General features: G+C 38.8%; 1 protein-coding gene across 1 annotated transcript in view; it reads right to left on the reverse strand.

Annotated features, from left to right (window-relative positions):
* PARP9 (poly(ADP-ribose) polymerase family member 9) overlaps positions 1 to 16629 on the reverse strand; it is a 50017-nt gene that overhangs the window by 25543 nt on the left and 7845 nt on the right. The window contains exons 4-6 of the mRNA XM_007943926.1: positions 13133 to 13185; positions 12391 to 12448; positions 8256 to 8630 (exon numbers count right to left, since the gene is read on the reverse strand). Coding sequence (XP_007942117.1) covers positions 8256 to 8630; positions 12391 to 12448; positions 13133 to 13185 — 486 coding nt within the window. The remainder of the gene's footprint in view (positions 1 to 8255; positions 8631 to 12390; positions 12449 to 13132; positions 13186 to 16629) is intronic.

Below are 16629 nucleotides of genomic sequence, written 5' to 3' on the forward strand. Positions count from 1 at the left end.
CAGACTTTAACAGAATTGAAAAGACAAATAGATGACTCCATAGTAGGAGACTTTAGTATACCACTTTCAATAAAATACAGAACAACTAGAAATTAACTCAACAAAGATGCAGAAGAACTAAACAATACAATCAACAAACTTGACCTTGCAGACATCTACAGAACAATTCATTCAATGGCAGCACAATATACATTCTTTTCCAGCATACATAGAACATTCTTCAAGATAGACCATATATTAGGTTACAAAGAAAACCTTAATAAACTTAAAAATACTGAAATACTGCAAAGCATCTTCCCAGATGACAATGCTATAAAATTAGAAATCAACACTAGGAAGACCAACAGAAAAAGAGCAAATGCATGGGCACTGAATAACACCCTCCTTAAAAAGGATGGGGCAATAGAAGAAATGAAAAATGAGTTAAAAAAAATTCCTTGAATCAAATGATAATGAAAACACAACATACCAAAATCTTTGGGACACAGCAAAAACAGTGATCAGAGGGCACTTTATAGCAATAGATGCACACATCAAAAAAGAATAAAGACAAAATCAACACCTTAACCCAACATCACTAGCAATTAGAAAAAGAGCACCAAAAAAAGCTTGCAGTCACCAGAAAAAAATAATAAAGATTCAAGCAGAAATAAATGAAACAAAATAGAATGACAATAGAAAAAAACAACAAGACTAGAAGTTGGCTCCTTGAAAAGATTAATAAAATCAACAAACCACTGGCAAACTTAACAAAGGAAAAGAAGAAGAAGATGCACATAACACAAATAAGAAATGAAATGTGTGACATCACAACAGAACCAACAGAAATAAAAATATCAGGATACTATGAAGAACTATACTCCAACAAATTTGAAAACCTAGAAGAAATGGAAAAATTTCTAGAAACACTCTACTTACCTAAACTACAGACTGAGGTAGAAAATTTGAACAGACCCATGACAAATGAAGAAATTGCACAGGTCATAAAAAAATTACCAATAGAAAAAAGTCCTGGCTCAGATGGTTTCACTGGAGAATTCTACCAATCATTCAGAGAAGAATTGACACCAATCCTCCTCAAACTATTCCAGAACATAGAAAAGGATGGAATCCTCCAAAATTCATTTTATGAAGCAAGAATAACTCTAATACCAAAACCAGGCAAAGAAACCACTAGAAAGGAAAACTAGACAAATAACCTTCATGAATATAGATGCAAAATTCATCAACAAAATCCTAGCCAATTGACTCGAACAATCTATCATGACCAAGTAGGATTCATACTAAGTATGCAAAGATGGTCCAATGTTAGAAAAACAATCAACATAATGAATCATATAAATAAAATAAAGGAAAAGAATCACATGATCATATCAATAGATACAGAAAAGGCGTTTGATAAAATCCAACACCCATTCCTGATAAAAACTCAGAACAAAATAGGAATAGAAGGGAAATTCCTCAACATAATAAAGGGCCTATATGCAAAACCAACAGCCAACATAATTCTCTATGCAGAGAGACTGAAACCATTTCCCTTGCAAACGGGAACCAGACAAGGATGCCCTCTATCTCCAGTTCTTTTCAACATTGTATTGGAAGTCCTAGGCAGGGCAATAAGGCAAGAAACAGAAATCAAAGGCATCCAAATTGGACCAGAAAAAATAAAATATCCCTATTTGCAGATGATATGATCCTATACACAGAAAACCCAAGAGATTCAGCAAAAAAAAACCTACTGGAACTAATTGAGAGATTTAACATAGTGGCAGGATACAAGATCAACATAAAAAATGAGTTGGATTCCTCTATTACCAGCAATGAGGTTTCTGAAAAGGAAATAAAAGAAAACAATACTATTTACAATAGCTACCAAAAAGATAAGATACTTGGGAGTAAATCTTACCAAGAACACAAAAGACCTATACAAAGAAAACTACAAAACAGTACTTCCAGAAATTATAAGAGATCTACATAAATGGAAGAACATACCATGCTTTTGGATAGGAAGGATTGAACATTGTGAAAATGTCAGTACTACCCAAAGCAATCAATAAATTCAATGCAATCCCAATCCAGATCCCTCAACATTCTTTAAAGACGTGGAAAAACCAATCACTAATTTTATATGGAAAGGATAGAGAACTTGGATAAGCAAAGTACTACAGAAGAACAAAGTAGGAGGTCTCAAACTCCCAGATCTCAAAACCTACTATACAGCCACAGTAGTCAAAACAGCCTGCTGTTGGTACAACGACAGATACAAAGACAAATAGAACAGAAATGAGAACCCAGAAATAGATCCATCCACTATGATTTTTGACAAAGGGCAGAAAACGACTGAATGGGGAGAGAGATAAGTTTCTTTAACTAATGGTGCTGGCAAAACTGGATATCCATTCGCAGAAAAATGAAACGATCTGTGTTTCTCACCATACACAAAAGCTAACTCCAAATGGATCAAAGACTTAAATGTGAAAACTAAAACTACAAAGTTCATCAAAGAAAAAATAGGGGCAAACTTAGGGGCACTATTTATGGCATAAACAGACTATCAAGCATAACCCAGATGCACAAATAACAGACGATAAACTAGATGATCAGGACCTCCTAAACATTATATTCTTATGTGCATCAAAAGACTAAAGAGAACCTACAGATTGGGAAAAAATATTCAGCAATGACATATCTAACAAAAGACTTATCTCTAAGATTTATAGAAAACTCCAATACTTCAACATTAAAAATTAAAACAATCCAATTAAAAAATGTACAGAAGACATAAACAGACACTTCACCAAAGAAGATATTCAGGAAGCCAACAAACACATGAGGAAATGTTTGCAAACGTTAGCCATTGTTGTTGTTAGGTGCCACTGAGTGGGCTCTGACTCATAGTGACCCTGTGTACAACAGAACAAAACACTGCCTGGTCCTGCGCCAGCCTCACAATCCTTGCCATACCTGAGCCCACTGTTACAGCCACTGTGTCAATCCATCTTGTTGAGGGCCTTCTCCTTTTTCGATGACCCTCTTCTTTGCCAAGCATGATATTTTTCTCCAGGGAATGGTACTTCTGACAACATAACCAAAGTAGGTGAGACAAAGGCCGGCCATTCTGGCTTCCAAGGAGCATTCTGGCCACACTACTTCGAGGACAGATTTGTTTGTTCTTCTGGTAGTCCATGGTACTTTCAGTATTCTTTGCCAACATCGCAACTCAAAAGCATCAACTCTTCTTTGATCTTCCTTTCAGATGCACATGAGGTGATTGAAAATACCATGGCTTGGTTTAGGTGCATCTTGGTCTTCAAAGAGACATCATTGCTCTTCAGCACTTTAAACAGGTCTTTTGCAGCAGATTTGCCCAGTGCAATATGTCATCTGATTTCTTGACTACTGCTTCCATTGGTGTTGATTACAGAACCTAGTAATATGAAATCTTTGACACTGTCAATCTTTTCTCCATTTATCATGATGCTGCTTACTGGTCCAGTTGTGAGGGTTTTAATTTTCTTTATGTTGAGGTGTAATCCATACTTTAGACTGTGGTCATCAGCAAGTGCTTCAAGTCATCCTCACTTTCAGCAAGCAGGGTTGTGTCATTTACATACTGCAGGTTGCTAGTGAGTTCTCCTCCAATCCTGATGCCATGTTCTTCATATAGTCTAGCTTCTCAGATTATTTGCTCAGTATACAGATTGAATAAGTTTGGTGATACAACCCTGATGTACTCACTTCCTGATTTTAAGCCATGCAGTATCCCCTTGGTCTGTTTGCATGATACCTTCCTGGTCTATGTACAGGTTCCTCATGAGCACAATTAAGTGTTCTGGAATTCCCATTCTCCTCAACATTCTTAAATGTTATCCATAATTTGTTATGATCCACACAGTTGAATGCTTTTGCATAGTCAAGTAAGCATCTTTCTAGTATTCTTTGCCTTCAGCCAAGATCCATCTGACATCAGCAATGATGTCCCTCATTCCATGTCCTCTTCCGAATCCAGCTTGCACTTCTGGAAGTTCCCTGTGAACATACTGCTCCAACGGTTTTAAACCATTTTCAGCAAGGTTTTACCTGCGTGTGATATTAATAGGAGCTCTGGTGGCATAGTGCCTAAGGCATTTGACTGCTAACCAGAAGGCTGGCATTTCAAATCCACCAGCCACTCCTTGGAAGGAAGACTGGGCAATCTACTTCCATAGAGATACAGCCTCAGAAACCCAAGGAGGGGCTGCAATGAGTTGGAACTGCCTCGATGGCAGTGAGTTTTTTTGGTTTGGTGATATTAATGATATTGTTTGATAATTTCCACATTCTGTTGGATCACCTTTCTTTAGAATGGGCATAAATATGGATCTCTTCCAGTCAGCTGGCCAGGTAGCTGTCTTCCAAATTTTGGGGCATAGATGAGTAAGTGCCTCCAGCTTGGCATCCATTTGTTGTAACATCTCAGTGAGTAGTCTGTCAATTCCTGGAGCCTTGTTTTTCACCAGTTCCTTTGGTGCAGCTTCAACTTCTTCCTTCAATGCCATTGGTTCTTGATCATATGCCACCTCCTAAAATGGATGAACAGCAACCAATTCTTTTTGGTACAGTGACTGTATTCCTTCCATCTTCTTTTGATATTTCCTGCATCATTCAATATTCTGTCCATAGAATCTTTCAATGTTGCAACTTGAGGCTTGAAATTTTTCTTCAGGTCTTTCAGCTTGAGAAATACTGAGTTTGTTCTTCCCTTTTGATTTTCTAACTCCAGGTCTTTGCCCATTTCATTCTAATAAATGACATTTGTCTTCTTGAGCTGCTCTTTGAAATCTTCTGTTCAGCTCTTTTATCTTGTCATTTCTTCCATTTGCTTTAGCTACTCTCCATTCAAGAGCAAGTTTCAGAGTCTCTTCTGACACTCGTTTTGGTCTGTTCTTCCTTTCCTGTCTTTTAAATAACCTTTTGCTTTCCTCATGTATGATATTCTTGATGTCATCACACAATTCATCTGGTTTTCAGTCACTGGTGTTTAATGCATCAAATCTGTTCTTTAGATGGTCTCTAAATTCAGGAGGGATATAATCAAGGTCATATTTTGGCTCTCATGGACTTGTTTTAATTGTCTTCAGCTTCAACTTTAACTTGCTTATGAGCAGTTGATGGTCTGTTTCAGTCAGCTCCTGGCCTTGCTTTGGCTGAAGATACTGAACTTCTTCATCACCTCTTTCCACAGATGCAATTGATCTGATTCCTGTACATTCCATTTGGTGAAGTCCACCTGTACAGCTGCCATTTATGTTGTTGAAAAAAGGTATTTGCAATGACTATGTCATTGGTCTTGCAAAATTCTATCATGCAATCACTGGCATCATTTCTATTATCAAGATCTTATTTTCCAACTACTGGTAATTCTTCTTTGTTTCCAAATTTTGCATTCCAATCATCAGTAATAATCAAAACAACTTGATTGCATGTTTGTTCAATTTCAGACTGGCTGAAGTTGGTAAAAATCTTCAATTTCCTCATCTTTGGCTTTGGTGGTTGGTGCATAAATTTGAATAACAGTAGATTAACTGGTCTTTCCTGTAGGTGTATGGATATTATCCTATCACTCACAGCATTGTACTTCAGGATAGATCTTGAAATATTGTGATGATGAATGCCACACCATTCTTCTTTGTCATTCCTAGTATAGTAGACCATATGGTTGTGTGATGTAAAATGGCCAAAACCAGCCCATTTCAGCTCAATAATACGTAGGATATCAATCTTTATGTGTCCCATTTCACTTTTGACAACTTCCAGTTTTCCTAGATTTATATTTTGTACATTCTGCATTTTGATTATTAATGGATGTTTGCAGCTATTTTTTCCCATTTTGACTCATGCCACATCAGCAAATAGAGGTCCTGAAAGTTTTACTCCATTCATGTCAATAAGGTCAACTCTACTTTCAGGTAGCATAGTGCCTAAGGCACTTGACTGGTAACCAGAAGGCTGGCGGTTCAAACTCACCAGCCACTCCTCAGAAGGAAGGTTGGGCAATCTACTTCCATAGTGATACTGCCTCAGAAACCCAAAGAGGGGTCGCTATGAGTCAGATCTGACTCCACGGCACACAACAACAATAACTACTTTCAGGAGGCAACTCTTCTGCAGTCATATTTTGGAGTTTTGACCTGAGGGGCTCATTTTCTGGTACGGTATCAAATAACATTTCATGGTTATTCATAAAGTTTTCCAGTAATATATCAGACAGTGTTTCACTCTGACATAAGGTTTCCACTGGCCAATTCTTGGAGAAGTGGATAGCCCTGCCTTCTGTGATCTGGAAGTTCCGCTGAAACCTGTCAACCATGGGTGACCCTGGTGGTATTTGAAATACCTGTGGCATAGCCTCCAGCCTCACAGCAACACGTAAGCCATCACAGTATGACAAATTGACAGATGAGTGGTCTGTCATTAGAGAGATGCAAATCAAAACAACAAGATAGCATCTCACCCTAGCACTAATAGCAAAGTTCAACAAGACAGAAAATAACAAATGCTGGCGAGGATGTGGAGAGATTGGGACTCTCATACACTGCTGGTGGGATTGTAAAATGATACAACCACTGTGGAAATTGGTATGGCAATTCCTTAAAAAGTTGGAAACAGAAATACCATTTGATTCAGCAATCCCATTATGAGGTATCTATCCTAATGAAGTGAGAGCCAGGACTTGAATAGATAAATGCACACCCATGTTCATCACAGCACTATTCACAATAACAAAGAGATGGACACAACCTACGTGCCTATCAATGGAAGAATGGATAACTAAACTGTGGTACATACATACAAGGGAATACTATGCAACACTAAATAATAATGTAGAATCTCCAAAACGCTGTATAATGTGGATGAACTTGGAGAGCATTATGCTGAGTGAAATAAGTCAATCACAGAAGCACAAATTTTTATTAGTCCACTGTTGTAAAAAGTCAAGGAAAAGTTTATATGGAAGGAAACTTTCTTTGTTGGTTACCAGGGAGGAGAGGGAAGAGGAGAGGAGGCAAAGTTCCTAGATAGGTTGAAAAAAAAAAAAAAAAAAAAAATATATATATATATAGAGAGAGAGAGAGAGAGAGAGAGAGAGAGAGAGAAACCAAAGATTATTAGTGCTTACCACAGGTAGAAGTGAGGGGGAAAGCTTTTGTTTGCAGGGCATTGAGTTTATGCTAATGGGATATTTTGGAAAAGATAGCAATAATGGTGGCACAACATGAAAAATGTCATCAATGTCACTGAGCTGTAATGTGGAAATTGTTATATTGGTGAATGTCTTGTTGTGTATGTTTTCACCACAATAAAAGTAAAAAGAAAAAGTAAATAACCTTAGGGTTCCTAATGCTGCCATCAACAAATAAGTGCAACAAAATTCAATAGATAAACTGATCAGGTAGAATGTGTCTACATTTAATTGTTCCATCTATGGAATACCACTCATCTGTCAGTTTCTTGTATTACAATGGCTTGTGTGTTATTGTGAGGCTGGAGGTTATGCCATCAGTATTTCAAATACCAGCAGCTCACCCACTCTGGACAGGTTTCAGCTTCCAGATTCGAAAGAAGGAAGGGGCCATCTACTTCTCAAATAATTGGCCAGTGAAAACCTTATGAACAGCAGTAAAACATTATCTGATATATTACTGGAAAACTTTATGAATAGCCCTGAAACACTATCCAATATAGTGGCAGAAGATGAGCTCTTCAGGTTGGGAGGACACAATGGCTACAACTATAGGCTCAGGTATACCAAGAATTGTGGGGCTGGTGCAGGACTGGGCAGTGTTTTGTTCTGTTGTGCATAGGGTCACTATGAGTCAGAGCCGACTTGAAGGCACCTAACAACAGCAGCACAACATCTGTGGAATAAGCAATGTATTCCCCTGCCCCTTTGTTTGTAGACACTGGGTTTTCCATGGAGTTCCATGGAATTTTTCACTAGACTTAGATTGTCCTAGGCTTTCCATTTAATTACCTCTTAGGAATTCCATACCATCATAAGTAAATCCAATCTAGTGGTGGTGTGTTTTTTATTTACTAATAAATAACCCTGATGGTAGAAAAGAGCCAAAAATTATTCAGAAAAATTTACAACCTAACATAGAACCGCAATGGTTTTTTCTCTCTCTTCTCCTTCTGTCATTACCTACATACACCCACACCCAAAAGAAGAAACAGGAGAGCTGACTTTTCTAACTTCACAGAAAGTTACTCACCTAACAAGCTCCAAAGTTCTTGTTCCTTTTTTCTTGCCATTTCCTCCTGAACTTTACACAGCATATGTTCAATGTTCATAACCACCTCAATGAGGTCGGCCTGGGCTCCTTTAATCTCTAATTTTGCCTTTCTTGAATCGATAATCTCTGAAATGGAGACACTTGAGGTTTCCTGAAGCTGAGACAAAATGTCATGTTCCTTTTTCCCAAGGTAGAGGATGTGATTATTCTCAATGGTGTGGTGCCCCTGGAGGGTCAGCATCTTGTAGATCCACTCTTTGGCTTCACACATGTCTTCCTTGTCGGATCCCATCAGATTGATGACAGGAGCTTTGAGTCCATTTTCTCTTTTCTCCTCTCTAGAGACTGGAACAGGTATCATAAGCAACCACAGAAGACAGATTTTATAATAGTGGAGACAAAAACACCATGACTAGTGTTTACCCCAAGGCCACTATTGCAGTTGTCAACAAAAATACCCCAACTAAGGGCCTATCTCTGAGATCTACGTTAGGTACAAAGGAAATCTAAATGTATAATTTACTCTCTGTGGAAACACCGTGTTTAACTTGTAAGGGGTTGACTTTATCATGTCTTACCTCTGCTATGTTGCATTTGTCAGTTCACAGATGAGTTCAACTGTGACCTCATCCTGGATGTTAATCAACTATTATTCCCTAATGAATAGGACTTCCCTTAACCTCTTGCTACTGTCTGGGTTAAAACCAAATATCTCTGGAAGCCATAGTGTTTAAAGAGTGAAAATTCTTTAAAAAACATACTTTTTTTTTGATTATGGAATAACACAATTTATTGCTGAAAAATTGGAAAATTATCAAAGTATAATGTGAAGAAGAAATACTCATAATTCCACCACCTGAGATTCTTTCTCACATCTCATCTGTGTGGGACAGGGCATTCTGGACATCTGGCTGTTTCCACACCCCCACAATGAGCATTTGAGGCTGGGCTGCTACTGTTACTGCACATGATATATCCCAGAAGAAAAGAAAATGGGACCTGATTCCAACCCACTTACATGTACCCCCTCCATTAAAAGAAGAATAATTTATGATGGACTGGGGTGGCTCTGAACCCAAATTGGTGGGGGGAGGCACAATGGACCAACTGAGAGGAGAATTCATAAATAAGGCAATGTCTAAAATATATAGAAAATTCCCTCAAATTATTAGGAAAAAGGTAAAAAGCCAGTAGCTAGATGGGCAAAAAAAATTTACAGAAAAGGGCACACAAATAGCCCATATAAATGAAAAAAAAATATTTATCTTCACTGATAATCATGGCAATTAAAAATCACCCACCAGATTGGCAAAAATCCAGAATCTCACTATATCAAGTGTTGGGGAGGATGTAGAGCAACTGGAACTCATTATGGATATAAAATTGGAATAATCACTCTTAAAATTATATACATTAAAGAAACAGTCACACTTGTTTATCAGGAGATGTGTATACAGAAGTTCACATTCTTATTTGTAACAGCAAAAAATTGGAAACCACCCAAAATGTCTTTCAACAGTGGAATATTATTATAGCAATGAAAAGTAATGAATTTTAGTTATACAGATGAATCTCAGAAGTATATCTTGAGGGGAAAAAGTAAGCTGAGCACTTACTATCATGCAGACATTGTTCCATGTGCTTTACATGTATATTTTATTCAATCCTTCCAGCCTATAAGACAGGTACTATTAATAGCCCCATCTTACACATGAGGAAACTGACTCAGAGTTATTAAATAACTTGCCTATGATCGTTGGGCTAGTAAGTGGTGGCCATGGAGTCCCTGGGTGGTGCAAACAGTTAATGTGTATGACTGCTAACCTAAAAGCTGGAGGTTCGAGTTTACCCAGAAGTACCTTGGAAGAAAGGCCTGGTGATCTACTTCCAAAAAATGAGCCATTGAAAACCCTGTGAAGCACAGTTCTATTCTGATACACATGTGCTCACCACAAGTCAGAAATGACTTGATGTCAGTTGGTCCAAGCATACCAGGAGCTATGAAAAAAGTAGCAGGACAGATGTAGAAGTAAGAAGGGGACAATGGCCAGTGGACAAGTGTTCTTAAATTGAAGGAATATTTTGTTCTGTTTAGGAGCTTATGCTACTTTTTAGGAAAAAATAGAAATAATAAATGGTAATACTTCATTTATCCATAATTAGCAAGATAGGTGAACTGTTCTAGACAACTATTGTTCAGTCACTAAAGTGTGCCCTTCTAACACCAAAATATATTTGATTTTAACTATTAAAAACAAAAACCAACTCACTGCCATTGAGTCAGATCCCACTCACAGTGACCCCTCCTTGGGTTTCCGAGGCAGTATCTCTATGAAAGTACATCACCTAATCTTCCTTCTGAGGAGTGGCTGGTGGGTTTGAACCACCAGCCTTCTGGTTAGCAGTCAAATGCCTCAGGCACTACGGCACTATAAGTTAAATGCAAAGGAGCCCTGGTTGCACAATGGTTAAGTTCTCAACTATTTAGCAGTTAGCACCTAGTTAGCACCTAGCAGCTCACAGGGGAGAAGACCTGGTGATGTGCTCCTGTAAAGATTACAGCCTAGAAAACCCTATGCGGCAGTTCCAGTTTGTCACATAGAGTCACTGTGAGTTGTAATCTTGTAATCAACTTGATGACACACGATAACATTCAATATCTCTAATGGAATCACACTTTCCTGCAGTTTCTGTCCCTTGATAATCTGAGATGATCATTGTTAATGCCCATGGTTATCTGTGCTATCATTCCCTGAGATATCCTTAAGAGTTCGTGAAGTAAATGGTGCACGTGCCCACATTATTTAGATTAATGAAATACAGACATCTATATGCTCCTTTCCTCTCAGCCTCACCTGAAACTCCATTTATGTAGCTAGCCTGGACCATTCTTTATGGTCCCCAAAATACACACGGCACTGGTTTGTTCCTGTGAGCTTTCTTCATCTTGGGTACCCAATCCCACTAACTCTGGTCATTGAAAATCTTGCCACTGTCAAGTGTAGAACCATCTCATCCATGAAACCATTGTTGAATCTTTCCAGTCAAGAGGAATCCCCTCTCCTCTGGGACACTTGGGGAGTTTGTTCATTTTCTCATTTATTATTATCCCCTAGCATTTGCTTAATACTTTGCAATTTCCAGAAAACTTTTGCAAAGAAAGTCTTCAATGATCTTCCAGTAGTCTTTTACGATCATTTTACTGTGCCTCAAAAGAGGCACAATTACCGACTAGAACTCTTAAAGCTCCCCCTTCTTCACTTCCAGCGCTGCTTGACACCTGAACATCCATGGATGAATGCTTCCATTAAAAAGCAGATGCAAATCATTTTGACCCTAATGGGAAATGTCCTGACAATTTCTATTGCCATTTAAATGCTTAGTGTTCTTAACAGGCATGGAATATTGTAAATTAAAAGACTATTTCAGAAGTTCATATCCTAGAGGTCATGAAGCAATTTCATCTCAATACATTCAAACTTCACTAAAGAAAGGGAGTTACGAGGCAAAGTTAATCCTTTGCCAGCCTCCAACAGCCAGGATGGACTTAAACCAGTAATTCTCAAACCTGACAAAACAGGAAAACTGCCTGAGAGCATACAAACATATCCAGTACATGCTTGGCCTATGCCCAGAGTTCCTGAATCAGAATTTCTAGAGTTTGGGGCTATATATATATTTGTTTGTTTTGTTTTTAAAGTTTCCTTCATGATTCCAATAAGTCAGGTTTGGGAAGATTAGGTTAACCCATTTATGTGAAATGTGTTTTCTGTAATTATTAATAAGTAACCCAATTTATATGTTCATAGCGGAAAGAGCCAAACTTTTTCTTGGAAGAAACTTACAGGCATCTCTTAATCTTATTTGTCAGTGAAGTACATGGTCTGTGGATTACCTACTGCAACTTAGCCTTTCTACTCATATCATGAAACTGGACTGAGAAAGAACAGTCACAGTCAGGTATGGAGCAGGCTGGTATCTGAACAGGCACACAATTATATACATTTGGCTTATTTATTCTTCTTTTCCTCTCCTCTCCATTAGTTCAGATGACCAAGAGTAGACTCTTGATGTGAGACTTTATTTCTAGGCCAGTGAATTTCTTACTCACCATTGTAGTTGTTGAAACCCGACAACATGGACTTACTCTTTGCCATTTCAGCACTGACTCCCTACAAGAAGCAAAACAATGGAGAGTCATATGTGGAGCTTATAGATCCTTGTTATCAGTATCCCTCTCTCTACCTGCACACCCACACCTGACCTCATGCCCTCTGTTGGTCACCATTCTCCCTGTCATAAAGCAGCTTTATGGTTTGAACTGGGTCCCCCCCCAAATGTAACTGTTGTAAATCCTAACCTCTATGCCTGTGATTGTAATTCCATTTGGGAATGGGTTGTCTTTGTCATGTTAATAAGGTAGAATTAATGTAGGGTGGTTGAGTTAATCTTTCACAAAATGAAAAGGAGATAATTAGGACAAGCAAGAAAGCAGAGCAGAGGGAAGAGAAACAGCCAAGAGATACCAAGACACATGGAGATCTCCATGGAACCTGGAAGCTAAAGCTGAAAGGACAAGGTCCTTTCTCCAGAGCTGACAGAAAGAGAAAGCCTTCCCCTAGAGCTAGTATCCTGAATTTGGATTTCTAGCCTCCTAAACTGTAAGAAAATAAATTTCTGTTAAAGACACCCACTTGTAGTATTTCTGTAATAGCAGCACCAGATAACAAACACAGATTTTGGTACCAGAAGAGTAGGGTGCTGCTCTAGTAGAGACCTAATATGTGGAAGCAGTTTTGGAATTGGGTAGAGGCTGGAAGAGTTTTAAGATGCCTAATAGTAAAAGCCTGGATTACCTTGAAGAGACCTTTGGTAGAATTATGGACGTCAAAGGCAATTCTGGTGAGGGCTTACAAGGAAGTAAGAGCTACAGAGAAAGTCTCTATTGTCTTAAGAGAATACATATGGTGCCAGTAACAGAAATGTTGCTAGAAATGTGCTGCTGGTGAGTGAAGAAATCAAAGACACACAGAAGTTAGTCCAAGGGGCTAGTGGACCATAAGAACCTCAGCTTACCGGACCCTGAGACCAGAAGAACTAGAAGGTGCCTGGCTACCACTGTCAACCACTAGGAAAGGGATCAAAATTGGAGTTCCTGGATAGAGTGGGAGAAAACAGTGGAATAAAACTCATAATCATAAAAAAGACCAGCCTTACTGGTCTGATAGAGACTGGTAAAACCCCCAAGACTATGGCCCCTAGTCATTCTTCAGGCCTGGAATTGAACTCACTCCCTTGGGTTAAATTCCACCCAAACAATAGGCAGGCCTTCAAGGTGAACAATTACACCAAGCAGGTACACAATCAACTACGGGAGATTAGAAGGGCAGCATTTGCACAGGGAGATAGCTCAGAGAGCAGGAAAACGTAACCACAGGGAGGAAATAGGAAGACAGCTGTTACATTGTGGGGATTATAAGCAATGTCATGAAACAAAATGTGTATGAACTGTTGTATGGAAAATGAATTTGCTCTGTAAACTTTCACTCAAATTGTAATTTAAAAAAAAATCAACTGCAATATAAAAACAGAAATTAATTTGTAAAAGTCTGTTGTACAACCTAAGAATTCTAGGATTTCCTAGAATGCTCAAGAAGGATGTGGCTACAGAGTTTTTGTTAGAGAGGTTAAGCCTGTAACTGATGGATCTAAGCAAATACCCAGCAGAAATTCAGGGCTTCCAACTGGTTAGTGTGGTTTGAACCTCAGAATTTGCACTTCCACTGGACATATTGAATCAGAATCCACATTTTAATAAGATCACCAGGTGATTGATTCTTACATATAATAAATGTTGAAAACCATTGCTATACTAGAGGTTCTCAGAATTGGTTCCTAACCAGCACCATAAGCACTTCCGGAGAACTTACTAAAAATGCTAATTCTCAGCAGGGGTTTGAACTGGAATGACCCAATTCAAAGCCCTGCAGAAAATCCATTAGTTTAGACTGAAGAGGGCAGAGAAAGAACAAAAGGAAAGACTGCTGTCTGCCTTGTGGAATTCTACAGGCAGGAAATAGGCCAAAGGAGTTAACCTGTTGTCTCCTAAGGAAAGAAAAGGACCATTCTTGGGGCAGCTTGGAATTGGTACAATTGACTGTAATAACATCATTGAAAATATAGGACAAAGACTAGATTATGCTTTGCATCTGAACTTTAACAATGAAGTTTCCTAATCTTAGGACATTTTCTTCATAAATTCCACTTGCAGCTGTTACTTCCAGAGCAAAAAGTTCTCAATTTTACCATATGCAGTACCTGGTAAGTCACAATAAGGAGTTCTGGTGGGGCAGTGTGTCTGCTAACCAGAAGGTCTGTGGTTCAAATCCACCAGCTGTTTTGCAGAAGGAAGATGGGATAATCTACTTCTGTAAAGATATACCGCCTTGGAAATCCAATAGGGGTCACTATGAGTTTGGTTTTCTTTTTTGGGGGGGAGGGGCAGTAGGTCACAGTAGGGCGCTCTCCTGCCTTTCCCCTCCAAGAACTTGTAAATAAAACAAATTAAGTGATGTTGTAGTTAGGTACCCTAGAGTTGACTGTGGATGAAAAAAAAAAAAAAAACCACAACCAAACCCACTCCATAGAACTGGTTCTGACTCCTAGTGACCCTATAGGACAGAGTAGGACAGACCTGTAGGGTTTCCAAGGCTGTAACTCATTACAGAAGCAGACTGCCTCATCTTTCTCCCATGGGCCAGCTGGTTAAGTTTGAACCACCAGCCTTCTGGTTAGCAGCCAAATGCTTTAACAACTGTGCCACCAGTGGATAAATAGCTGCCCTGTGCAAAGGATAAAAACAAGCTCTCTCCAGAAGTCACTTTAAAAGTCAGGGTATGTTGCAGGGTTAGAAATGAGTAGGCAAGGCTTTTGAATTGGATGAGAAAGAAAGCAAAACTTAATTCAGTAAGGATAATATAGAAGAAAGAATGTGTGGATAAAAAGCAGATGGTCTACATGGAGTATGGAAAAGTAGACCCAAATAGCAAGAATTTGGAAGTGTTTTTCCAGGTTCTGACCAGAAGTCAGCAACAACTTGTTTGAGAGATGTCAGTAGTGTATTTCTACAAAGCTATTCCCTATTCTGAGACACCAAGACTGGCAAAGGTATATATACAATAAATACTTGTTAATAACCAAACAAATGACTGTGCATCACACTTTAAAGACCCTCAGTCCTTATCTTCATGAAATACTGGTGAACATAATATTTCAGTCAATTACTCACTATAAATTCATGAATTGGGAAGGATGAACATGTGAATATACACAGCACTTTACTATGAGTTTGGTGTAGTCAGTCTTCCTGAGTCAGGTCACCTCTGGATGTCTGTGAAATCTATTTTCTGGAATGTAGGGGGTTAAAGATTGAATTGTGTCCCTCCCTTGCCAAAAAAAAATATATATATGTTAATTTCTAACCTCCATGCATGTGATTAAAGGAGCTCTGGTGGTATACCATTAAAGCATTTGGCTGATAACCAAAATGTTGGTGGTTTGAACCCACCAGCTGCTCCATGGAAGAAGGATGGGGCAGTCAGCTTCCATAAAAATTTACAGCCTTAGAAACCCCATGGGAATCGGGGTATGAGTTAGAATTGACTCAATGGCAGGGAGTTGGTTCTTTCTGGTATGCATGTGGTTAGGAGGGAAAAATCTCTGGAGAACATCATGTTTGGTAGAAGGTCAGAGAAAAAGAGGAAGACCCTTAAGGAGATAGATTAACACAGTGGCTACAACAATGGGCTCAAACATGTGAGGGTGGTGCAGACCAGGCAGTGTTTTGTTCTGTTGCACACAGGGGCTCTATGATACAGAACTAACTCAATGGCACCTAACAACAACAACATATGTACCAAACACAGTTCTAAGCACTTTATGTGTCTTGTTTCTGTCAGTCTCGCAATAGACCTAACACATTAAGTGCTATTATTATCCTCATTTTACAGGTGAGGAAATTGAGGACCAAAAGATTGTCTTTGTTTAAGATCATCCAGTTAGTAAATGGCAGAGCTAGGATTCAACTCTGAGTTGGTCTGACTCTGACGCCCATACAATTAACCTTTTCAAGATGTTTTCTACAAGTGTTGCAAATAGAATAAACTCAAAAAGTACTTAATAAGTAACTAACAGGTGGCATTGCTAGAGAATGGAAACAGACGTATTCTGCAGTTCAATGTGGTCTGTGGTAGTTATATTTGTGTGTCAACTTGGCTGGGCCTGGTTGAGTGGCTGGGCAGCTGGTGGTAGTTATTCCCCATGATGAGACTGGCAATCAACTCCATGGTGGGAT

The sequence above is a fragment of the Orycteropus afer genome, unplaced genomic scaffold (genome assembly GCF_000298275.1).
Source record: "Orycteropus afer afer isolate SDZICR_OR568_19922 unplaced genomic scaffold, OryAfe1.0 scaffold00114, whole genome shotgun sequence".
Taxonomy (NCBI): domain Eukaryota; kingdom Metazoa; phylum Chordata; class Mammalia; order Tubulidentata; family Orycteropodidae; genus Orycteropus; species Orycteropus afer.